General features: G+C 39.6%; 2 protein-coding genes across 3 annotated transcripts in view; one reads left to right on the forward strand and one right to left on the reverse strand.

The window, feature by feature from the left end:
- Positions 1-7,839, forward strand: part of LOC121948060 (ecto-NOX disulfide-thiol exchanger 2-like) — a 218,132-nt gene extending 210,293 nt beyond the window's left edge. Inside the window, exons 13-14 of the mRNA XM_042493314.1 lie at positions 547-632; positions 7,173-7,839. Of these exons, the coding sequence (XP_042349248.1) occupies positions 547-632; positions 7,173-7,304 (218 nt within the window). The 3' untranslated portion in view covers positions 7,305-7,839. The remainder of the gene's footprint in view (positions 1-546; positions 633-7,172) is intronic.
- A 1,028-nt stretch (positions 7,840-8,867) lies between these two features.
- The window catches only part of LOC121947958 (sodium bicarbonate transporter-like protein 11), a 33,651-nt gene continuing 16,126 nt past the window's right edge, over positions 8,868-26,392 (reverse strand). For both annotated transcript variants that reach the window (XM_042493165.1, XM_042493166.1), the window contains exons 4-20: positions 26,037-26,080; positions 25,257-25,476; positions 25,093-25,174; positions 24,712-24,835; positions 23,650-23,859; positions 22,395-22,479; positions 21,366-21,491; positions 21,142-21,255; positions 19,616-19,748; positions 19,249-19,322; positions 17,058-17,337; positions 16,328-16,434; positions 15,624-15,789; positions 15,290-15,463; positions 13,841-14,036; positions 10,677-10,846; positions 8,868-10,112 (exon numbers count right to left, since the gene is read on the reverse strand). In XM_042493165.1, the coding sequence (XP_042349099.1) occupies positions 10,046-10,112; positions 10,677-10,846; positions 13,841-14,036; positions 15,290-15,463; positions 15,624-15,789; positions 16,328-16,434; positions 17,058-17,337; positions 19,249-19,322; positions 19,616-19,748; positions 21,142-21,255; positions 21,366-21,491; positions 22,395-22,479; positions 23,650-23,859; positions 24,712-24,835; positions 25,093-25,174; positions 25,257-25,476; positions 26,037-26,080 (2,372 nt within the window). In that variant the 3' untranslated portion in view covers positions 8,868-10,045. The remainder of the gene's footprint in view (positions 10,113-10,676; positions 10,847-13,840; positions 14,037-15,289; positions 15,464-15,623; positions 15,790-16,327; positions 16,435-17,057; positions 17,338-19,248; positions 19,323-19,615; positions 19,749-21,141; positions 21,256-21,365; positions 21,492-22,394; positions 22,480-23,649; positions 23,860-24,711; positions 24,836-25,092; positions 25,175-25,256; positions 25,477-26,036; positions 26,081-26,392) is intronic.

The raw sequence follows: 26,392 nt of genomic DNA on the forward strand, positions 1-26,392 counted from the left end.
GAAAGTCTGAACTGTTTTGCCAGTGGAGTTGACAGAGATTCAGACATTGAGGTCAGATCATCTGGAGACCCTCTACCCAAATCTTAGCTGGTTTCTTAGAAGTTTTGGTGTCTTTATTGGGCTCGTGGAGCTCTAATGACAAGCAGAGGTGGGGGATTATCTCTCCTGGCCCTATCAGAGAGTCGAGAGCAGATGGTTTGGTTTGAGTTTGTGGAGACTTTCAGTAGCACATGGCTTTGATGAGCGATAACGGCATCAAAGCCGTCATCAAACACTCCCTCTAATCTGGAGCCATGATATACAAGAGGCTCTTAACAGTACTGGGAGTCTGACAAAAGCCACTTGATGCATTCTTGCTTGTTTATCAGTCAGTCAGGCAAGGGGAGGAAGAATTATGCAAACTGATTTCTTGAGTATTCAGCTGTGATTTGAAGCCCTGTTTGAGAGGCGCCAGAATCTGAAAGGCTGGAGCTCTGTGACACGGTATGCCTTTGCCTCTTGACATTTTAATTAACATGTCTACGTGACCTATTTGTTCTACCTTAGGGATCATTTCAACCTTCCTGCACGTCCACCCGTTTGGAGCCAGCATCGAGTACATCTGTTCCTACCTGCAGCGTTTGGACACCAAGGTAACGGACATACACACACACACACACACACACACACACAAACACACACACACACACACACACACACACACACACACACACACACACACACACACACACACACACACACACACTGTATCCTAGCTAGACATAGTGACACAGATTAAATTTCCCTGCAGGGCTGACATATGGGCCTGCTGTATGCCAGGGTCCTGCTGTGCCATTTTAGTCTCCTGGCACACAAACAAGCCTGAAGTGCAGGCGAGAGCCATCAGTTACTCTGAGATTTTTTAACCCTTTAGTTAGGAGCAAAGGCTGGTGAACAGACACATCACTTTGAAGCTGCACTGCTTCACTATCATATAACTGTAAGTACAATGCAAACAAAAAGGATTTAGGCTAGAAATACAGAGGTGTATTTAGGTTTAATTAGTAGTCTATCCTCAATTACCTTTAATTAGTTTTTAACAGATTAGTTGTGCAGTGCGTAATAAAGCTTGACTGATGTTCCACAAGTGTTATTTGTACCTAATGATCATGATGCAGACAAGAGACTGAGGTGCTGAGAGACTGTTTCAAAAATGCATGCAAATGGCTAAAGTGGCTTTTTGTCGGTAGCTTTCTCATTCTCATTCATTACAAATAAATTCCAAATACCCTTTTTTCGTCTGGACTTCCTCCCACTGCAGACACAATCTCCTTTTTAGAAACCCAGTCCCCAGAAAATTGTTTTTTGCAAACTATTTCAAACTCAACATGTTTTAGTAAGCAAAAAACATTTTATCATACAGACTTGTAAATAAACCCAGCTGCCAAAAAAAAATGTGAGCGTTGTAAGTTTCTGCACACCCAAATACATTACAATAGCACCTTCTTATGTAGCCAATACATTGAAACTTTGAAACGCTGTGGTTTACATGTGATAAGAATTAGGCACTAAAACTTTTATGGTTAGAGAATGATCATATTTTGGCTTAAAACACCCCATAGTGGGGGCACAGACAGCAAGTCTGTAAAAACAATGTCTTTTCGTGTCACTATCTCTGCTGGAAAAACAGAAATAGGTCAATAAAAAACACCCACATTTGGCGCTTAAAAGCTGCAAAAAATGTTGCGGTGACTCACTAAATCACACCTGGTTTTGTTGTTTGCTGATCTCGAACTGTGCAGCTTGGCAGGCGCCTCGCTTAGGTGACACACCATCCACCATCCCGTCTACCTCCAGTTTAGCGTGTATTCTCTGCCACTTTGAGAACACTGATATGCTACATTTGAAATATTCAAATCTGACAGCTTCATGGTTTGCAGACGCAATGTCAGCATTTTTTTGTGGCAAGTTTTTTATGGCTTATTTTTGTCAGTAGTATTCCTTTTTTTCATGGACACTAAGGACCAACATTTATCTGAGCCTATTCTGCATCCACCCATTTTTTTTCCACCAGAAAATTATGCAATATGGCCCAGTGCTATTCTGACTGTATTCTGTATTTTTTCACTTAATTCATTTTATTTCCTATATGGATTTACACCCAAAACATTAATAGTAAAACTTATTTTTTTTGCAGGGGAAATTGAAACACAAGTCATATTTTACAATTTTATTATTTTAGTTACAAATTACAAAATAATATATTATTTTGAGCTACATTTCGACATATGCATGGGGCAAAAGAAAAACAATTCAGGATAAAATAAAGGACCAGACAATTTCTAATTTCATGTAAAAATCACACCAGACTGTTGTCATTTCGTGAGTGTCCAAAACCATCATGATCTCATCTCAAGTCGTCACTCATTGCCCCTTTGTGAGACTGCTGCCATTAACAGCGAGATGTCAACACGAGCACATAGTTAAGATTAGGCAACAAAAACATGTGGTTATGTTTAGAAAAAAACTTAATGGTTTGGCTCTACATTCATATGGGAAGCAAATGCTGGGCTTCCAGGTGAAAGTCCTGGGTTTGTTGGACCCACCACTCCTCCCTCCAACCCGCCCTATTAGCACCCGTGTGCTCCTTATATTACGTCACTGCTGGCAGCGTTTCAACATGACGCCATCCAGCAGTGTAACATACTGCTGCGCCAGGTGCCATCCAGTGTCAAAACATGGTAAAAGGTTTTGTCCGGGCTTGTTACAAACTGACAATGCCTGGTGGCCTTCTGTGTTTTATGGTGGTATTTTACGGTGGTGTTTTATGCTGAAATCACTGACAAAGCTGTAGTATTTGATCATTTTGAAATGAGAACAGGCTGCCAAAACAGATGCTAGTACTTTGAGCAGCATTGTTTGAAGTGTAGAGCCACTGACCAAGCTGTCTTGTTTAGTGAATTGGGTCTGAGAACATGTGACCACATTTACTGCTGGTGCACTATGAAGTAGTTAAAAATACAGATAATTTGGTGACATAAACTGTCTCTTTGTGTTAGTTACACAGTTGTTCTGGGAGCTCTCTGATTCAACCACATCACTGAATGTGAGCAGCTGAGTAAACTCACAGTTGTTTATCTGGTTTATCCCTCCAGGTTTTTTCTCCGGATGCAGGACGAAGCACCTTTCTCGACCTTTTAGGGCTCAGCTGCTCCTGCCTCGTTAATAGCAAGAGCCTCAATGTATAGAAACTTTTTCTTCGCTCCACCAATGCCTCTCTCTTTCTGTCTGTTGCCATTATCACTTTCTAATTTTATCACACATCCCCAGTTGCACAACTTATTGATGAATATATTCATGTTCTGCGTCCGTCTGCTGCTGCCTGCCTCTGCCAGTTTAGACTGTTAGTCAGCCTGATTTCTGTGAACAAGGCAGCACGTTTGAGCTGATTCCTGGTTTATAACTGAGCGCAGCTTTGTCGTCACCATCCCTCCAAGTTCTTGATTTCTCAATGTGCTCTTATTATCTCCTGCTGCTCATTCTCGCTGCATCTGACCGGCACCTTCAAAATGACAACATCCAGTTGATATAATGCTGTTAAAGTGTTTTTATTTCTCTGATTTACCTCTAATAAAGATAATTGGTTTTTCACTAGGCATTCAACCAACGAAGCACAAGATTGAAAACAGTCAGCGTCATTCTGTTGGATCTGATTGGTCTCCTGCCTTCTCATAACTTATACAAACAAACTGATGTGATGTAAAACACATAGATTGATTACTTTTTCTCAGTCCGTAACAGAGTGTAGTAATCTGTCTATAACTTTTTGTTTAACTGATTAAAATGGAGTCTTTAGAATGTAACTTTTTTGTCGACCAACAGTCCAAAACATGAAGGTATTTTTATTACAATCATATAAAACAGATAGAACGCAGCAGATCCTCAGAGGTGAAAACTATGATTCAGTGGCTTCATTTCTCACTTTGCTGCAGTGATGTAGAGATGTACTCTAGGACATTCGGTACACTGTGACATCACTGTTGGGTGTGGTTAGAGGTGCAACACACTCGAAATTTGAAAAAGACAATGAAACCCTCATCTTTAGCCTATTGCTAGATTACTGTTTAATCAGTTATCAGCCGTTTTCAACTACTAATCATTTCAGCACTTCAGAAGATTTGTGTTTATATAAAAATGTTGGGGATTATTATCTGAGTTATAGGTCTTAAATGTATATAGTACATACTTAAAAAAGAGTGCAGCTAATTCTCCACCACATTAGGAGGAGCAGAACATGTAGGTCTTCAAGAATAGCTTAACATTTTGGAAATATGCTTATTGTTGAGAGACAGATGAGAAGATCAGTGCCACTCGAAAGGTAATTAGAGAGTTTAAAAGTTCTAGTAGGCAGATTGTTTTTGTTTTCTCCGGGCTGCATTTTTTAAACCCACTTTAGATTAAACTATGCCCACTATGCCTGTCTGCATGACAAATGTGGGCTGCCAACCTACTGCTGTGGTACACAGCAAGTGGGGCTCAGGCTTAAAGAAGCATTTTACGGTGCTCTGCAAAATGGCACTGCTCGAGTTCATCAGTGGCTTGGAACATCACCCTTTCCAAAACACACTAAGGAACTCTGTCCCCTCTCATCCCTCTCCTAAAATTGGATATACACTGTTTGATTTTGGGCTGTCTCAGATGAAAGATAACCATTGTGACAGAGAGGTGGCAATATCTTTGGTCGTGGCTCAATGAAGGTGGTCCTAGGTCGCACAGTGAGGATGGCTGTTGTCACAGCTGTGCGGCCAAAGACAGCCTGGAATAAAATTCTGACAGTGCGACTGCTGGTACGACCTGCGTCTACTAACCAACCAACAGAAATGCAACATAAAATGACGCACTGATCAGCGCCACTCTGCTAAATGCTAGTAGATGCTAATACTTCCTCCAAGCTCTCGTTGAAAAACTGGCGTACCAAGTTGGCCTCTTTTCCTCAGCCATGACCGCGTCCACATTCTCCTCCTCCTCTTCTTCTTCAAGCTTTTTCTGACACTCATAAATGCCACTGAGGCGAGGGCTCGATTTGTTTGTTTACATTTTGCTTTTACCACTACAGCGGTATAGATGGATGACACACGCTGAGGATGTTTTGATTTTGCAAGTTGACATTGATGGACATAAATTTTAGCCTGAGATTCAGTAGATGTCATCGCACATTCTGCATACATCCAACCTGATGTTGTAAGATCGATGTTGCAGAGAGTAAGCAAGTCTGCTGGAGGCTTCAGAGATAGAATATTGGGTTTTGATTCTCCTCTATCTCTTTTATGTCTTTATGTGACTTGTTTACATGTGTATGCCTCCCCTTTGTTTATCTGGTTTTACTAACAGTCGCTGGCAGATGATGATCAGCGTTTGGCTGCCTCAAGCACCTATAGCACCCCGCTCATCCGTTGGCAGAGGTCTGCTGTACTTTTGCCGGCGAATGCCGTGCTGCGTCGTCAGTACGTGGAGCTTCAAGCACGTCCGTTAGCAAAGACCAAAATCTTTTCATCTGCACACACAGAAATGCCACAGAGCTAGTTGAAAATCGGCAAAGTCTCCCTTCAGCTACCCATATCACTATATTCCAACCTCTTGTAGCTGTCAAATTTCACAGAGACAAACCTTCAGTGGCTGTAGCAACTCCATTTCAGCCAGAGTAAACCGTCCTGACTTTCTGCCAGAACAGCTCTCAAACCCTCCGGCTTTGTAGTCTCTGAGCGGCGCAAAAGGAGGAACAACGGGGAACATCCATGGGGTGCGAGCTGGTTAGCAGCTGTAAGTGTCAGGCAGTCTGCTGTAGTCTGTCTGAAAAACAATAGACGCAGCCAATCTAACTTTTCCAACTGTTTCCGACCTTTCTTCTGAGCTTAGCTGGCTCAAACTTCATATTTCTCTAACCTGTATTAGTGAAATCGATCTCTTCAGGTTATTTCCCAAAATGTCAAACTGCTTTCAGCATGTAACATGTATTAGTGGGTGTACATGTGTGTTTTGTGTATTTTTGGCATGATTCATACATGATAGTGTTGCGTGTTGGAGATTTTGGTGAAATCTGTTTACCTGTGTATCTGTTGTTTCAACACTGACTCTGCACATTAAGCAGTCCACAGAGTTTTGTCAATACGACTGGCCGGACAGTCCAACAACAGGCCCAATCCTCTCTGCTTATCTACAGGCTCCACACTCACACAGCTCCGTTGTCTGTAATGATACACCAGTGCTATCTTCATGATGGACCTTAATGCATCCTGACATCAGCACAGGGCTCCAACAACCTAGTTATTAATGCAAGACGCAGTGGGTTGTCCACAGCAGCTCGTAAAGTGGATTTCTGTCTCTCATCTTAACCTGTCTGATTCTGATTCTTCTTTTCGTCAGTGCTAGCTAGCATAAATCCTGTCATGTAGCTCATATCGTCTTCATGCTCACCCTATTAATGTGGTGTAAGTGACGGTGTGAGCAGTGAGTGTGAGCATGATGAAAATCAATAGCAGAGGTGGTAGTAGTGGAGGTGAATATGTGTGAGATTGTCTTTATTAATCTGTGTGTGAAGGTAGTATTGTGTGGCATCTAAAGGCCCTCAAAGCAGAAATATTGCACCGTTATGTCGCCTCGAAGTTCTGTACATAAGGTACGATGGCGTTATGAGGGCACAGCGTGGTCTTGCCTTTAAGGCTTTCTTATTGAGAAAAGACAAGATGGCGCCAACAGAAGGCGACATGCTACGAGCCCCTCTCTCCCTTTTTGCGGTTTTTACCCCCAGGTGGTCAGACTACTGAACAGAAGCACTTAATGACTGTAGATGCTGTGGATTTTTAATGTTTTATTATATACTGATACTGTTTTGTTTTTTTTAATCATATGCTTTTTTTAGGGTTGCATTGAGTGGACACTGTGCTTTTTAAAGCATGTGAAAAATAAACTTGAACTCGAACATTTATGTTATATGTCTCACAAGAGGCAGACGCTGTTGTGTTAGACATCATGCCTGTCATTATAATCACACACTGGAGTGGGATGACGTTGTTTGGTTCTGTGTAAAAAGGCAAAGGGGGCATAAAGAAGGGACTTATTAGCAGCTCTACAGTGTGACCTCTGTCTTAAAAAGGTTTAACCCTCTGCTCTTTGTTCTGTGTGTGTTTCTGCAGATTAACACCAGTGAGGTGGAGGCCCTTCTCTCTCGCCTGCCCTGCACCTTCAGACAGGAACTGACCGGTGTCGGAGCCAGTCTGGAGAAACGCTGGAGCTTCTGCGGCTTCCAGGGCATCAAGAGCACATAGGACTCTGCTAGGTGACGCTTCTTGGACGTGGAAGAGACAACAGGTAGCAGCTGCAACACAGGTACATGGAGGACACACAAGAAATGTTTGGTTGAACTCACAGCTGATGGAGACGCTGGATTCCAGTTGCAAAGACAAGAGTGCAAATGATTCACTGCAGATTTCAGATCAGGAAGGGTGTTCTGTGTAGGCGTCACAGAGATAAATATACAGTTTTTTTGTGATCACAAATTAATTGGCTGCATCTCTATGGTGACCAAGAGGTGGATGTATCTCTATGGTGACAGACTCGTCACCGCTCACTCTCCTTTTTTTTTTTACACATGGGATTCAGCCAAAAGTCCCAATCTCAGCGGAGTAATGAGGTTGGTTGTATTTTTCTACTCGAGCCCACAGTCGGCTCAGCGTACTGTCAGAACTGGACTAAAGGGCTACACAGGAAGGTCATCAGGGTCGACTTTTAACCTCAAAACCCTCTGGCTTCCTTTTTTGCCTCCTCTTGATTTTGTACAATCATGTGAAATAAATTCTTACATTTCCCTCGACTTTTCTGTGCAGGGTATTAAACGTGAATACACAAGATGGGTTTTTAGTCATTTACATGAGTCAGTTTCTGAACGGACTAAAAACAGTGCAGACAGTAATCAAGCCCAGAATGGGAACCAAAGATGCTGCGAAACGATGAGGGCAGACATGCTCTGATCAAACTAGTGATTTTCTTATCATTATAAATCCAGAAAAAGATCCATGTGGGCTATTCACACAGTGCCTTCCAGGACGGGTTCATTCAAAGACAGGCTTTTCTTTGAGCAATTTCACCCGAAATCATTGAATTTGAATTAGAACAAACTCTTTTCTCCTGCTATATTCACAATTATAGTTTCAGATGTTGTCTGTCTGTTCACCAATTCATTGTAACATAACGTGTAAAAGAGCTTCCTTTTGTTTGTGCGAGGCCTCAAACAAACAGTTGGGTGTTTTTCCCTCCAGGCAGTTATACAGACACATAGCACACTGAAAAAAACATTCATGATGGAGCATTTGGTGCAGTAATGGGGGAACAACAATTTTTGAGCACATCAAAGCCAGTAACAAGCATTTAAAATTAGAGCATCAGGTGAGGTTTTTTTGGTTTAAGATGCGGATTTACAGGAAGCAGCAGATGAAACTAAATAACGCAACAAAACATTGGTGTAGATTTTGGGAGGGGTGCAGGCAGTGGAGGATCTTCCTATGGGCAGAGGGGAAGCGGGAATGGTGGAGTGTAACTGGAGAGCATTTAGGTAAGAGAGAATGAAAAGCAACATACTGTATTGCACATATATTTCTTTTATTGTTTGTTATTTATAATTATTATTGTTAAATAACTTGTTTATCTGTGTTGATTTCTCATTAGCCATTGTTCTTGTTAGTGATACTTACAATAAATATTATAGATAATATAATAATGAATAATAATGAAATAATATAATGGTTGCCTGTGGGTGTCAAATATGTTAGGTGCTGCACTGGGTGTAGGGGACACATCAGCCTCAATATTTAGAAAATGTGCCAATAAAAGAATGACCATAGCAGATAACTTTTATTTGGACAAAATTAAATACACTTACACCATAACACGGATGCAGACAAGGCAAAAATTGGTGCATGGAAATCACCAAAATACAGGAAATTTAAATGTTTCAAGCTCAAAATTTCATATGTGTGTCTCCCAATATTAAAACAAGTCCAACGCCCTTGCAACAGAACATCCAAAAGCGGTCAGTTTTGAGATATCTATCCACATCATCTTCTCAGTTTATTATACCGGATGATATGTGTCTGCCTCATCTTTTTCTGTAAGAACTAGTGAGCACACGTCTATCATCACTCAAGTCTGAACTCAAACCAACCTGAAGATGAGCTTCTACTGCCATCTATTGGAGGGATTTAACAGTCATACAGCCCCCCTCAGCTCAGTGAGGATGTGCTGATGCTGTGTGTGATTGAGAAGCTGCTCTCCTCTTACCCACTGTATCAGTGACAGGTGGCACATGTTAAGTGCCTTTAATATCAAGGAGGGCCACTATAATAAAAAATGTCCATTCAGTTCCTTTAAAGGTCTTTAATTGTGTAACAACAGTTTGATTTAATCCAAACTTTACAATGCACAGTACAAATTAGCTTTATCCTAACATACTTTATCACATTATGCTTCTCTGCAGAATAAAAATAGCATTTTTTTTTAACATCTAAACAACTAGAACACCTTTCTTGTGACACCTGACTTCAGTATGACTGATTAATGTGAGGTGACAACTTCACTCTGCATATTTTCATCAGTGACAGATCTGCTCTCAACTTGTTAAATGATTGAGAAAAACCCTGAAATCCCCTCATCCACACTTTTAACACAAGCAGACCAAGCAGCTCTCTATCAAACGACAAGATGCCTAAATTAAGCGAAATTAAATATCACAAAAATGTCTGACATTTACTCAGTTCAGGGCAGATGTGTGTGAAAAAAGAAGTGAAACAGAATGAAGATGCAGGAATGTTAGATGTTAAATTATCAGCTATACTGATGGTAGATGTGTGATAAACAGTGAGAGTGAGGGGCAAAATTCGTCTGGTCACCGGACGCATCCAAATCCTGCAGTCCAAATGCATTTTGTTGAGTTATTAACACAATCATCAAGTTCTCAGTCTGTTTCCTTCCAGCTGGAGAAAGACAATCCTTTCATCACGTGTGCTCTTTTGCTCTACATGTGCTGGGCGTCCATGATGTCCAGGTACTTGGCATCAATTATTCTGGGAAGCAGGCTGGTCCTGAGATACAACACACAGAGAGGTACTGTACACTTACATGTGTCATCTGAAGATAGCATTTAAAGCAGGGATACTCAACTTTCCTTTCAGTTTTGCAAAATGAGAGGCCAGGGGCCAGTTGCAGCAGCCCGATACATGTTTCTATGATTTTAGCACATTTCTAGGATTTTATGACTTTTGAGGGGATTTTAGAGCATTTTACAGATTTTAGGACATTTCTTTCATTTTAGAATGTTTCTAGGATTTTAGCACATATCTCATATTTTGGTACTTTGTCAGATTTTAGCACATTTCTAGGATTTCTGGACATATCTTGTATTTTAGGGTGTTTCTATTTTAGTAAATTTAGCAGATTTCTAGGATTTTTATGATTTTATGGAAAATTCACAGTTCTCTTAGTTCTTTATCTACACTAAATAAGACCAGTAAACTCGTGTAAAATCAGTGGAGTTCCCCTTTACAATAGCTCGGCATGGCTCTTAATGTCGCCACCATACAGATGTTGTAGCATTGTGTCGGTTTCTGCGGTCCCACTCTGCCCCCTGTTGGCCTGGGTCGTCTTACCTGATAGGCACCAGCAGGATCATCAGAAGAGGGAAGACCATCTTCATGTAGGGCAGCGGATACATCCCAAATGCACACAGGATGATCAGCTGGATCATCTGAACCCCTGTGAAGTAGTGGACCTTCCTCTGAGGCACGCGGCGAATGTAGTGAGTGGGAGGATAAGAGGTCTAGACAGAGAGACAGTGATGTAAGTAAAATGTACAAGTAGATACACAAAAAATACACATTACAGTTATAAAGGAACTGGGCCTCATTCACCGAGCGTTCTTTTTTGGTTTCTACTAAGTCAAGAACAGAATCACAAGAAAGAGCAAACTTTTTGTGCTGTTTGGAGTCCGGTGCTCCATCCCTCTTCAGACCATGATTTGGGTGTTAATTCTCATAACCTTTCTTGATCTTTTTCAGTTTCTGTGGTTGCACACGGCCCTGCAGTCTTGTGCCTTTTTATGGGGATTTGCGGGGTGTTTACCTGTGCTAATCAGGATGAACTGACACTCACTTCAGGGACAATAAGATTCATCATTATAAGAACAAAGGGGCAAACAATTCTGGGGTTAAAGAGCACATCATGAATCGGATGTAGACCTTCCTTTTGAACAACTTAAGGAAACAAAAATGGGAAGATACTGATGAATGAGGCCAGATATTTGTACCTGTTGCTACAGCATAGATGACAATCTCAGTGAAAAGCTGTGTGTCAAATTTCCTGCACGCATGTTAATTTTCCTTTTTCCTCAAACGATTTGTACGGCAGTACATTGCTGCCACTATGCTGTTGATGCTATGCTGATTATACAACATCATAAAAAAGACATTTTTTGTGTTAATATGGTATATTTTGTCATTCAAATTATTCTTGTGCTTATGAGAAATGTTTCTCGTTAACCCTCTGAAACCTAAGCAATTTGGCTTAAAAAAAAAAACAACTAAAGAAGAACTGACCCAAAACATTTCAAGAAATTTGTAAAAGTTACAAAAATAATTCCTGAAAATAAGTTTGAAAAAGGGGGAAAAAGAAAGAAAATGAAAAGAAAAGTTAAAATAATAATATAATAATGGTGATTATTGTGTATATTTTTACCTAAAAAAAATCTAAATATACAAAATCTTGCAATGTGTGGGACAGGTCTTGCCAAGTTGCTTTTTTCCCATGATTCCAAAGAAGAAATCACACCACTCTGCTCAGGGTCCAACAGTTTAAATAGGTGTCTGGATGCAGCACCAAAATAAAAATTAGGTCAGTCCCGCCTTTACATATCACCTTATCTTGTTTTATTATTAAACTTTGTTGTTATTTTGCTATCTGAATCTCTTTTGTTAAAACAAAAACAGTTCTTGTCAGACAGACTTGTAACCGAGTTCCCAGAAAATATGTTGGCGTTAAACATTTCTACAAACTATTGAAATATTACATTAGTATGTGGAAGAACACTGTGGTTAACATGTAGTTAGGTTTAGGCACAAAAAACACTTAGTTATAATTAAAACATTATGTTTTGGCTTAAAATACTTGGTTTGGGGGTACAATCCCTGCTGGAAAATTGATGATGTCTTGGCCAAAAATAACCACTTTTCAGATCTTTAAAGCTGCTGTAAGAAAAAGTGATGCATAAAAGCAGTCGGAAACACAGCAAAGACTCACTGATTGGGATGCACGATAATTCAGCATGTCGTCGATATCAGCATGAAATATCAGTATTGGACAACATGCTGATTACTGCCGATATCACACTTTTTGTTTATTGTCAAAGTGAACATGTACAAAACATCAACCCTAAGTCTGAGTAATTTTCTTATTTTGCACAATTAATGAATATTATGTACAATGAAAAGCGTTGTGTTTCATGTCTCCAGCTGCTGGTGGGCCATCATTATAAGAGTGTGAATAATATGTTAATTCCACCAAAGAAGAGACTCAGTGATCACTAAAATCAGGTGGGGAAAAAAGTGGGTATATTGATGTCGGATATTGGCAAAAAATCTAGTGTCATGCATCCCGACTCGCTAAAACACATCTGTTTTTGGATTTGTTGATTTGTCATTTGTCTGTGGTCTGCGCATTGGCAGGCTGGCAGTTTTGTGTATAGTTTGTTTCCTGTTTTATTCTGAAGGTCACGGCCCTCATGTGTCATGTCTTGTGTTACTTCCTACTTTTGTCTGTTTCCTGCCTGTTTTCTGACACACCTGCCTTGTATCAGTCTCGTTAGTCCTTCCCTGCACACCTGTTCCCCTCCTCCTGCCGGTGCCTGCCTGCCCCAGCTGCGTCGTGCTCCGGTGTAAGTTTTCTGAGTATATATACCTCTGTCTTTCTCTTTGTCGTGTCTCAGGTTGTCTGTGTTTATGGTGTCATTCTCTGGTTTGGTTTCCCTGCCTATCATAATTAAATATTTAAAGTTATGTTTCAATTTTAAGCACTTTTCAGGTAACTTACATGTTCTTTTTAAACTTTCTTTTCTTAGTATTATTTTTTTTTTATTATTTTTAGGTAATTTTCTTGTACTTATTTCTTGTACTAATTTCTTGCAAATTTTTGTCATTGTCTTCTTTCTGTGTTTTTTGTTTGTTTTTATTCAAGCCAGTTTGCTTAGGTTTCAAAGGCTTAAATCTCACGTCTTTTTTTGTTAAATCCTCCTGCTATACAGCATTCGGCTCCTCTTTTGAACTGAAAACTAACTGTTGGTGACATGCTGATGACAAAGTCAGCTTGTACATTATATCACTTTGCAAACGTTGATGTGAAAAATATCAAACATACAAGAGTAAAGTATTTGTGATTTGCAGAAACAAACAATGCCAACGTTTGCTTCTAGAGTCTGGGCTTTGTAGAAATAAGCTTTTTTCTTGTAAGAACCTGGTTGTTGGTATGTTGGGAACTGGCTTATTATTTGGAAGTATTTTGTTATAACGTGGCAACTCATCATATAACAAGAAGAATTTGTCTTTTGCTGTCTCACTTAAGACACTCAGCAGAGGTTTTTTTTAATCCTGGTAGCAGCAAAGTTTCTGTAACTTTTTAACTTTCTCCACTCACTGCATATCTGGATACACTTTTTTTTGTTTTACCACTTGGTGCTATTTGGCTGCCACTGTGTAAAGTTTAATGGATAAACAGGAAAGACAAACAGATCAACCAATCAAAGCACAGCGTCCTTCCTGCTCACCTGTTCCTTCAGCAGCAGGGCCATGCGGTCCACCATCTGGTTCCCATCAAGCGAAGTGGCTGCGATGTAGAGGAAGAGGCCGTAGAGGACGGGCTTGGGGATCCACTGCAGGGGAATGGGCAGCATGAACGCAGACAGGCCGATCAGGATGTTAGCTGCCAGCGAGGTCAGACGTGTCTCCTTCACACTGACAATTCTGTTTGACACACAGACCGAGAAAAGCACTTTAAATATCCTTAGAAACTCATTCATATATTTATCTTAATTTCTGCAGAGCAATGGTTTACAACCTTTTTGTGATCCCATAAAATGAAGCAATGACTATTTATAACCTCTTATCCCACATTATGGTCTAAATGTAAATATTATTGAGTGCCAAAAAGTGACTTGTCTTTCTTATACTGTTTTATTTGAATGATTTGTAGGTAAAAAGGTTCCAGTATTTCACAAGAGAAAAAAGGATGGAAAGTATCTTCGGACCCCATGGAGGTCATGACTTCAGGTAGGGAACCACTGCCATCGAGGAATTATTGACGAGGTTTATATTTAGTTAAATTGCAAAGATTTACCTCAAATCTTAAAGGAAAGTGACAATTTGAATTATAAACCAATTTAATGATTAATAACACAAAAATAATCATCAAAACAATTTTTAAAATTACATTGTTTTCAGAGTTAAAGCCCATTTAAAAGGATACTTTTCCAATTTTCGACTGGCTCTGTATCAGAACAATGTACGTGTCAATAAACTGGTGGACCTACCTTCATCTTAACAACGCCAAGATCTCCCTGACACTGAGTTTCAGTGGCCCTCGGGTTTGTTGCTTGAACTACAACTACCACTGATCAAATATAAACCAAGATAATGTTACTGCACTGCCTGTTTCTGACCTCAAATGTTTTTCAGAAACATAATAGCGAGAGTTTGTGAACAGGAAGTAGGCTCCATACTTTTCCTGCATAGTCTCTCTTTCTTAAACTCAGACAAAACTCCAATCAAACAATAAAACTAAGTGGCGCTGATCAAATGTTAACCAAAATTCTGGTACTGAGTTGCATATTTCTCGCCTAAAATGCTTTTAGAGACATATTTTAGCTTACTGTTTTTATGGTCATGCAGCACCAATTTCAGAAGCACTTGTATCTTCACACTGTATAGACATGCCAGTTTTATGAAAAGACTGTCTTTCCAGGAGTGAAATAATTCTTTAAATATTCTACAATTACTGTAGTTTTGAGATGAGTAAAACAAAAACATCAAAAACTTCTATATAGCTTTATATGTTTACTTCACTAAATAACTTTTAAGTTATTTTTGTCAGTGTATGAGCCAACAACGCCGTTTTAAATCCTACAGATGGTTAAAAGGCTTTAGACAAGCTGGTGTTCTCAGTCTGGATGTGTTTCAAAGCACCGCTTGGTTTCTGTCCTTGTTTTAACTTCACTCACGTCGTGTAGAGGTGTCCGTTCTCTACGTGCTGTTCCACTTTGGCCAGCTGACGGGCGTGCAGGGAGGAATGTGGGAAGGCAGCGTGCATCCATGGCAACCCCAGACAGGACATGAGGATGTTGATGAAGCCAGTCAGCATTAAGTCCCAGTGGAACGCTGTGCCTTTTAGCAACCTGGTACAGACGTTCACACACACACGCACACAAGTGTTAAGTGGTTTGTCAATGAGAGACTGCAGCACTACAATGTAACCTTTTTTATAGTGAAGAAAATACAGAAAAGATTAGACTTCTTTTCATGGCTCGGAAATTAAACACAAAATCAGGGTCTTACTTGTGTTCTGGTACGTGCGTGAGTGAGATGACGATGTTCTGGTCGATAAAGATGAGCAAAGCGAGGAGGAAACCCAGTCCGACTGCGCTCAGCGTGTTCAGTCCTGACAGCTTATCAAATGGAGGGAAGTTGAAGACAGGGCCATCGTGGACACTGAACACAGGAACTAATGAGAGCATAAGATGAACGTCTCAGCCAGAGTTTTAATACAATTGCCAATTAACAACGACAAAATTAAAGGGATAGTTAAGAGTTTTTGAAATTGGGTTGTATGGGGCTACTTATCCATAGACAGTATATAAATCTCTTTTCCACCAAAATTAGCAGCAGTATGCAAGTTTTTTAAACATGGGCAAACCTGCTATGTAAAACATACGGTAGACAGTTGGATATGGATAAGTACAACCCCACTATACAGTACCACTTCAAAAAAATCCAAAGTATCCCTTTAACAATAAAAGAAAAGCTTGAATTGTGAACTTTCCAGCGAGTTTTATAGCTTTAACGTTCCGCCCAGAGTCTTTGACCCCCACTGATTCAGAGCCCACACTGGGTTAAAAGCTTACTGAAAGCAAATATTTCCCTTTATTCCGCCTCCAACTTTGGATTTATGAACAGTGAAAGGTGTTCTCTGCCAAGGTTGTGACTTTAAGTCTCAGGGGTGCTCTTCTATCACTTCTTTTATTTGAGAGATCTGTACTCACGCTGTATGTCAAGGAAGAGGTAGGAGCCAATGAAGGAGAATATCACCACAGAGATCGGCAGAGCGCAGTCAGACACCACCTCTCTGATTTTGTCATTCAGATACGGGCTGTAAGGGGTGAAAGAAGCGCCGCATATTTTAACATTTTGCAACTCTGATGTAATAAATTCTACAAGGTTTACAGCTGTGTTTACAGTAGTTTCTTATGTAGCTTGAAAAATAAGCCTTACCAAGTCGTGAAAGTCTGACTGGGGAAAAAAATATAACATCCCAGGAGCCAGAAGTTGAAATACATACATTTATAAACCTCATGTGTTACATAATCACACCTGAAGGATAAAATACATTGATGATGATTTTTAACCTTCTGCCCAACTCCTAGTATGTAAAATGTTCCCTCTTTATTTTAGGTACAATATAAAATACTAAAAAGTATACCCCAGTACATGTGTATGTCCTGCATTCAAAATTGTGCCTAAATTCTATACTAGACTGTTATACTAGAATTATATTGATGAATGTTATACAACTGGATTATAATAACCGATACATCAACATGCAAGGAGCATTTAAAGGAATACTTTAAAGGAATACTAATTCTGTTGTTTTTACTAAAATACTTACATCCAGGACTCTCAGTTATAACAAGGTATTTATATATAGTGGTATGTAGGGTTTTCTTACTACTATCAGTATATAATTTGTCCAAATGTTCCAATGAGGTAACGTACCTCCTCTTGATGAGGTAGAGGGCGTAGCCCAGCCACAGAGTCCCCAGCATGAGCAGCAGACAGAGGATGGGTCTTTCCCTTGTGGTCACCACCAGAGACTCGGGCAGGAAGACTGACATGTGTTCCTCTGCGTGTCCCATCAGCGGCGCGGTCTCGTTATGATACTCGAGCATGTTTCCCGTCTGGTTGTTCGCCTTCTCTAGAATCTCTTTAATCTGCTGAAGCACCACCGTGCTGTTTGTGGTCGCCAGTATGGGCCCGTGGTAGAAGTGGTGAAAAACTAGGAAGTTTTGGGCAAAGAAGAAAGTTTCTTGTTATAAAGAGAGACTTTTTTTGTTTTAACAAGATCCTTCCCATGTATGGGCAATCTTTTTTATTTAAATTATACCTGTTGTTGCAGTGTAAATTATAAACTCAGTGGAGGAAAGTGTCGCAATTCCACCTGTGCGCATGTTATTTTGCTATTTAAGCAAATTCACAAATGAATCCTGATTTGTAGGTGCCAGGCTCTTACTGCCACTACTCTCTTGATTTTACTGGATCTTTTCCATGTTGTCAGTAATAATTCTTGTTTATTTTGTGGGATGGGGAGACATTTTTGTGATATGACAACATGAAGTGATATATCCTTTTGTTATAACAAGAATAGGGATGTCAGTTTCGGTTGATTTTGCCTTCAGTTGCCCAACGCCCATTAACCTGAAACAAACCCGTAAATTTTTGAGAGAAAATACAAGCTGCTCTGTTGACTCAGTGAGCTGTAGCGCCACATTTCAAAGAGCTATCTATTTAGAGGAGAGTAAATTTTAATGCCTAACAATTGTGATGTAATTGTCTTGACTTTTATTTTGTTATTTTTTGGCTTGATGCCAAAAATGTTTAATTTCCGCAACATGAAACTTCATGGCTGGGTGCAGCTCGGCTCACTTGCTGACATCCAGTTTAGCGCTTCTCTAACTTGAACAGGGATAAAATTCTTTAATCTCTCTTGTCGAACTGAATAGATCAAATTTTGATATTTATTCAAGTCTATGGGAAACAGCCATTTTGGGTCCAGTGGCATCACATGACGGAAATTTCAGCACCACAAGTTGGCCACTACAAAAATGCTTTGTTAGCCTCACTTGCTGTGTTGATACTGCTAACTGTGCAAACGGTGATAACAGGTCTAACAGTGCTAAAGGGGGTTTGTGGTTTACAATTTAGCCACACTACCAGAGAATTGACGATGTTTCCGCAGCAGTGCTGTTTGGTTGGGATGGCATTACTAAAGGAAATCACTGAATGAGCAGCGCCGCTAACTAGCTCCCACTAGACCCGTTTGGTGTGCAGTGCAGTAAAATGAGAGTTAACGAAATCGCCTGATAAATTGACGTGTAACCAATCACAATATTCTCAGTGGTTAACCAGTTAATGTTAAACCATTGGCATTCTTAAACAAGAAATGTTCCTTTAAAATATTTGTTTTTTTATTACGTGAAGAGGATCTTGCAAAACAATTAAAAAAGACTTGTTACAATAAGAAACTAAGCAGATATTTTTTGTCATGTGGCAACAACATGCTGCTGTACAAAGGGGAACAAAGTCCTAAAATAGAACAGTACAGATCACAGAAAGAAAAAAACTGATGTAGAGAATATGAAATAAAATGCACTTTACTGTAGACCCACATCCAACCCACATTAGGCCTACAGTGAGCATCCTCATAAATGTTGTACCACTTTATCAGTATGATTCCCATTTTATGGATTAACTATCAGTTTATTTTCAGGCTTTCAAGCACGATCCGGCAGTGTACTGTTTTTAAGCTTTTTGATGTAGTCTATAAAAGAAACTTGCCCGAGGCTTAAAGACAAAAGAAAAAAGCTCCAAAGAATCCATCATATGCTCATCCATTTATTTCCCATCCTGTGACAAACCGTTATGAAAAAGACAAACAGAAGCTGTGAAAGACTGCATTATATTTACATTATGGGTTGTCTGTTTTTCCACAGCACACAGGGGGCCTGTTTGATTTCATGCTTCCTTTTTCTCTAAAGACTGATGATGAATATGTATATTTGCTGAGCTACATTACCTACAACAAACGATATGAGGGACGTTTAGACATCTCCCTACAGAGTGGAGCGATAGCTCTGCTGCAGAAACATTCAAAACATGTTTAATGGAGTCTGACCTTGGCTTGACTTACTTTTGATGGTGCCTTTCACTGCATCCCCGACAAACGCTATGGAGATGAACAGCGCAATAACTTCTTCTGTCGAGCTGGGAGATAAAGATGCAAAAAAGCACGGCATGATCATTCATGTTTTATCAAAACAGTGCTTTTTATAAAGACACAGACATGGCAGTCCGTTCAAGGCCAAATGATGGCCCAGACAGTGAGAGTGCACAAAATTAATAATTATGGCTGAAAAGAGGAAGCCATAACAGAAACGTCCTCTCTTATCAGTGCCCTCACCTCAGTGCATGGCCACACCGTTAGTTACGTATATTACAAGTACCAGTACGGGTCTTCTGTCTGCGATGTGTCATAGTAACAAGTGTGGTGTATTCACCGTTTGAAGAGCTTCATAAACAGGCTGACATTGAATAAGCCTCCGAGGATGAGGAACAGACTGTTCCATAAACCAATGCAGGCATAGAAAGCGTCAAAGTCAAGGTCGTAGTCGTCGCAGATTCCCCTGATCACTAAAAATACAAGCAAGGATAGAAACATACATTTTATTGCATAATAATTTATGACATTTTCACAGCAATTTTTCTTTTTAAGATCATTTTTAAATGAATTATGCTATTAAACACCTTGTTGTTTAAAGGGACAGTTGAACTCCCATCAAAAATATTTTTTTTCCTCTTACCTTTGGTGCTTTTTGTCTGTCAAGATTGTTTTAGTGTGAGTTGCCAAATGTTGGAGATACCGGCTTTAGAAATGTAGGGTTTACATATACTTACAAATGTAATGCACCAGAATCCAAATGTAACCCACATAATCATGAAGTATGCAATAATGTGATGAATATGCTTACAGGGAGTAAAGAAGGAAGCAGTATAAAGAGCATACGTTCATATTAAGAGGCAGTTTGGGCTGTTGGATGGGTCAAACAAACACAGGACTTTACCTTAGGAAACCACTGTTTGTGTCATGTGCAAAAACAGGTACACTTTCAGTTATTTTAAGGAACATGGTCACATTATGTTAAGTGTGTAACTTAATATTAGGCGTGTGACATGACAACTCCTAGCCCTAATTTTTTTTTCTAAATCTAACCCATGTAACTCATTTAGTACTCATTTAGGTGACAGTGAACAGCCAACTATGAATCTTTTGCTAAAGGTAACCTAGCTGTTAAGGGGCCGTAATTTGCAAGATATTGGGATAAGGAGCTGAACTACATTCGCCAAATGAAGAAACATGCATTTACTCATCTATAAGAGGCTCGTGAAAGCCTCAGATGTAAACATTAACAGCATCCCCCTTGGCTAAGCTTTACATGTAGCTAGCTAAGTGGTGCTAGGTAAGCTAGTAGTAGATGCACGCTTCCTTCTGGGCTGTGATACGTTTGGCAGGTATAGAAGGTAAAAAGAAAATGGTTCCTGCTCACTGAACTGCTCACAACAAAGTGTGTAGATTGTCTTGAGTCCATTATAGTCAAGTGAAGGCAGACATCTCTACAGCTCCATCACTCACACCAAAACAATCTAGACTGATAAACAGCAGCACAAGTAAGATGAAAAAAATATGTATTTTTTATTTTAGGGTGAACAGTCCCTTTAAAGTGTCTCAGCTCTGTCTCCTGTATACAGACAGTATCCATTTAGTGGCAAAGAGGTTTACTAAGCCAGTTTTAAAAGTCCCATAAAGGTTATAAGAAGAGTATTTAGCATCAGAAAATCCAAAGACTGTGGACTGTAGAAGTATAAAAATAGAGTTTACATCCAGTAATCTGACTGCCAATTTGGTTGTTTGAACCTGCATTATGTCCAGCATCAAGCTTGAAGTAATATGCATTTGCTGCATGTAATATACTGAGAAGTTGTTGCCTCCAATCTCCTTGTTTAATCAGTTGCAAACAATACACACCACTTATGAAGATAGCCAGAGGTGCAGTGGTCAGTGGAATGACGAGTGGTGAGCCGGCAAACAAAGAATAGATCACTCCTCCAATGCTTTGACCGACAATGGTCTTCTGAACATCTGTCAAAAAAAACAAAAAACAAACTTAAGCATTTTTACTTCTTTGGATTAAATAGTTAATAATACCTTAGGATGCTGCAGATCGAGACAACAAAAACAAAAGTCCGTACCTATCTCTCCTCTCGTGCTTTCATCATTCAGTGAGCCAAAGGCGATGGCAGGCAGCAGAATGGCGATGTAGAGGAAAATGGCAGTGGTAGTGTACTTCAGTAGACAGCGGTCCTTTCCAGTTATACCTGATGGATTATTTAAAGGCTTACTAAAGTTATAACAGTGAAACCTGGAGTTATCTTTAAAACGAAAGACTTACAAAATTATATTTCATGATTTTGTCATGATTTTGATGATTGAGTGTGTGTGCAACATTAAGAGCATATTAAAGCAGCAAACCACTATTTGTTATGTAAAGTTTAAGTAATGGAGAAATGGCGTCCTGAGTAGAGAATTAAGTCATGCTCCCTTTGTGTATTGGTGTAATGTAAGCTTCTCTGTGGCTAGTTGTGATCCGAGCTTCTTTGTGGTTTGTTGTGATATAAGCTTCTCTGTGGTTTGTTGTGATCTGAGCTTCTCTGTGATTAGTTGTGATCCGAGCTTCTTTGTGGTTTGTTGTGATCTGAGCTTCTCTGTGGTTAGTTGTGATCCGAGCTTCTTTGTGGTTTGTTGTGATCTGAGCTTCTCTGTGGTTTGTTGTGATCTGAGCTTCTCTGTGGTTAGTTGTGATCTGAGCTTCTCTGTGGTCTGTTGTGATCTGAGCTTTTCTGTGGTTTGTTGTAATCCAAGCTTCTCTGTGGTTTGTTGTAATCTCAGCTTCTCTGTGGTTTGTTGTGATAAGATGGTCCAGCCTGTGCATGTTAGTACATGTGTGTATTCCACTGGCTAGCTCATTATTGTCACTTTGCAATTTGTTCATACAACAGTTACCACTGATATCAGGATAGCATTGTCACCAAATGTAGTACCCTTCCTCTGGTTCCCCCTGGCTGTTATCATTGTTTAGCATTGTTTATAGAATTAGCTGATAGCTGATAGCTGCCAGCAGAGCCACCGCAATGTTTGCAACTCATATGGCCTTAAATTGTCATACCAGTTAAATGGATATTTCCCCACTAGGTAGCAGTGTTAAAATAAATTGTTATTACCATCTGTGAAGTCTGAGGGGTAGAGGGGGAGTCTGCGACGCAGATCATCATAAATGCCTTTACCAACTTTAAAGAAATCTTTGCACTGTGAAGAAAAAGACAGAATAAATAATTTAGACACTTCAGCCAATGTGAAGACCTATACTCAGATGAGGAAACAATTATACATTATACATTCTGGTCAGTTTTTTGTCCCAGTTTTCATACACAATTAAAATATTTTGGTGGTAAAAATATCACACATCATATTTTAAGACTCAGACCGACTGAGTTGGCACTAAGTTGGGAAATTTTGTTCCTTTTACCTCACTACATTTATCTGACAGCCAGAGTAACTAGTTACTTTACAAAGTAAGATTAAGGCACTGCAGGAACGTCCACCAGAGCTGTTGACCATGAACTGAATTTTCATCTCACCACCATAAGACCACTTCAGTGTAGTTCTTTTAATTTGACAGTACATCCAACATATAGGTTCAATATATCTGCTATATATGAAACAAATCTAACATCTGTAAATGGCAGTATTTATTCTGGTGACCGGGTTGTTGTAGAACTGATTAAAACGTTGGTTTGGCAGCAGCAAACTTGATTTAAATGTTGTTTTGAGACTGTTGAGGACATCAGGTGAAGCCACAACCTGTTGTTAACGTTGGTCTTTTACAACACAGCTACATGCTTTCTCTCTAGGCAGTATTTGGGTGTTCCCCTTTCTCCACCCTCCTGCTGGGCGCACACATTTCCTCTTAATTTAAACACTGGACATAATGAAGTACTTTATCATTACATGGAGCTGCACACATTCTGCTGCCAGAGCCATGGCAGACTTGGCAGCTTTCTCGGTTTGTTGCCCAGCTGCTTCTTGTTCCTCCGGTCTGGCCGATACAGTGTGGAAACAGGATAATCACATAATCTGGCTCAACTACTTTACTTTACTGCTTCACATCTTTATATGCCTGGATGGAGCAGGAAAACACAAGGTGGTCTCCACATGTGGAGAGACCCAGCAGTCACTAGAGAATATAAATGTTGGTTTTACATAGTACAGTTCCTTGTTAATAGTGTTTCATGTTTCATGTTTTAGTTTTTAGGGATGGTGCTTTTTTGGCATTATGTTTCTAGTTTTTCAACATAACTTAACTTATGTCAGTCATATCACCATTTCTTGTCATTTTAGTTATTTCTTTCTGCACTGAGCACAGAGCCAGTATGTCAGTGCCAGTCTGACATCTCCTGCTTTGCTTGATTTTCTCACCTTGAGTGGTTTCCCTTTACGTGGATCTGACTCCTCCACTTCCTCTAAGACTGGCTTCTCAGTGATTACAGAGAGCTGCTGTCGCTGGTACACCAGCTCCTGTTTAAACTCCTCCTGAGTTTTGGCCTCCAGAAGCTTCTGTCTGAAGGAAATGTCAGAGAACATCGTGGCAAATGTTCTGCCAAGCTCGATGGCTGTCTTGGTGCTTTTCTGAAATGGACAATAAGAAAATTGAACTGATTCTGTCAATTTAAATGGATTTTTTTTAAAGGAGTTTAAACCCTAAATATCTTGACATTCGTTTTTTAACTTTAACATCACAGAAATGCTGGCTAGGGGCTTTTTTAAATGTAACCCCTAATGACATGTTACATGTTTCTGTGACTTTAGCATGTAGTTACTTGTAGCATTGTAGGTTATGTAATGTAGACACTTGCATGACTATATAAATAGATGTCTCTAGAAAAACACAAAAACAAAACAAAAAAAACAGTTGGAAACAGAGTATTAAGCATGAAGCCTGGAAGGTTTTTTATCACAGGGATTTATTTTTACACACGTTTACCTCATTTTAAACTTTGGCCACATTATCATGGTATATATGACAGAAAATAAGGATAGGTCCCCTTTAACACTTAGTGGCATTTCTTTTTAGTTTGACATAAAAAATACGGTAACATAAAAGTAAGCAGCAACGTCCAGACTTAAAACCAAGATGATGCAGCTTTTTTAAATGTACCTGGTTGGAGCTTTAAAAGTAATGTTTATTTTGATACTGATTACTCTTCATATTATTTTTTCAATTAATGTATTGGTTAATAAAATGTGAGAAAATGCTGGAAAATGTCTGTTTCCCAAAGCCCAAGGGGGCATCTTTAAATTGCTTTTTTTGTCTATGAACTGTCCAAAATCCAAAGATCATCTGTTTTGGTTTCATGGACAGTTGGGAAGACTGGAAAAGATTCATATTTAAGAGATTAAAAGGGGTGACATTTTGGCGTTTTTCCTTAAAAATGACTAATTGATCATCAAATTGTTATTATAAGACACCAGATTGCTCACCGTTCGAGGGGGGGCCAGGATGAGGATGACATAGCGGGCCTCGCAGCAGTTGACTCCCCAGTTCTGTGGCCTCTCCAGACGGGCGATGCAGACATGACGTCTCTGCAGGCTCTTCACACTGGAGCTGAATTGATAGAAAAATAATTTTGGATCAGTGGTGCATGAATGATTGATTGTGCAGCATTCTGTATTGACAGGTGTAAATTAGAGTCCCCTACTAAAGCCAAAACAAAACGACTTCCAATGAAGGGATTGTTTTGTTGTGTTGTCCCTGTACACTCGAATGAACTCAACAACTAGCCACAGCATACTGAGCTGAAGGCTGGAAGAATTAGTCAAAACAGCAGCAGGTCATATAAATATTATTGTAGATGAACTCACAGAATACAGAGCCAGGACTGCTGGTAACGAATGCCAGTGGAAGTGGCCGTCACACCCTGAATGGTCTCTGACAGAAGGTGAACTGTGGGGGTGTAAAATGTGAACGCTGATAAATTGAACAGCAAACACTTCAACTCAAAGTGCTCCTAATATGTTCTGCTCACCATTAAACTCCTTCCCTCCTGCGTCTGTGAACATCGAGTTCATGACCTTGTCAGGATCGCAGCTCTCGTGGCCTTCATCCACTACATGAATTAGCATTCGCTTCAGGACCTCGTCCAGTGTGGCAGCTTTCTCATCCAAAAGGATGCTCGCCTGGGCCAGGAAGCCGTCCAGGTCTCTGTGGGCACGTACTTCCTCCTGGAAGTTCATCGGCTTCACATACTAGTGAGAGCCAAAAACGGGAAATTTGAATGATGGTGAAATAATGTCATAGTGCAAACAGATGAACAATTCATTTTCCGTGTATATATCGCCCAACAGAAATTTAAATCCACACATTTCCTCCCAGCGTCCCCACTGCTTTCAGATTAAATTCACTTCTCAGTTTAAAACAACCCAGTCACCAGAATAAAATGTTGGCACTGTACATTTATGCACAGATATGATACATTTGTATGCTTCACATCATATGTTTCATTTCATCAACAGTTTGAAGCAACGCAGTTCAGATTACATAAATAAAAGACAGCTGCTTCGACAAGGGAAATTTTCAGTCATGTTTATGGTGACAGAACTGTGCATTTTAAACCAAAACATGATCTTTTCCTAAATAGGTTTGTGCTTAGACCCGAGGACACATTAACCACAGTGTTATCATAACATAAAATTAAACATTGATAAGTAATGTTTCAAAAATATTGGAACTATTACATGCTGCTTTTCTATAGTAATTGTGCAGTAATGATTATAACAGAGAAGGTGGGTGGACAAGCAAATCTTACTTTTCTTGTTGTGTTCAGAAGCCCAAACCCTGGAGATTCAGGATCTGCAAATAGAAACCACATATAAATGTAAGTGATATACACCATCGACACTGTCTCTGCAGTGCGAATGGTTCTTTCATATTTCTAAAGCTATTCTTATAAATAACTAAAACATCTCTCAAGTATAGATAGTCAATGCAATACTTCATCCCCCAAATGACATTTGTATATCATTTTTCTCACATGCCTCCATGATGAACAAAGAATCCAAAAACTGAGAAAATTCTTGATAAATTGAAGATATCAGGGTCCACGTTTAATGGCAAAACTAAATCAAAACATCAGTTTACAAACTCTCAGACAACTTGAGCAGA

This window comes from Plectropomus leopardus, chromosome 9, assembly GCF_008729295.1.
Source record: "Plectropomus leopardus isolate mb chromosome 9, YSFRI_Pleo_2.0, whole genome shotgun sequence".
Taxonomy (NCBI): domain Eukaryota; kingdom Metazoa; phylum Chordata; class Actinopteri; order Perciformes; family Serranidae; genus Plectropomus; species Plectropomus leopardus.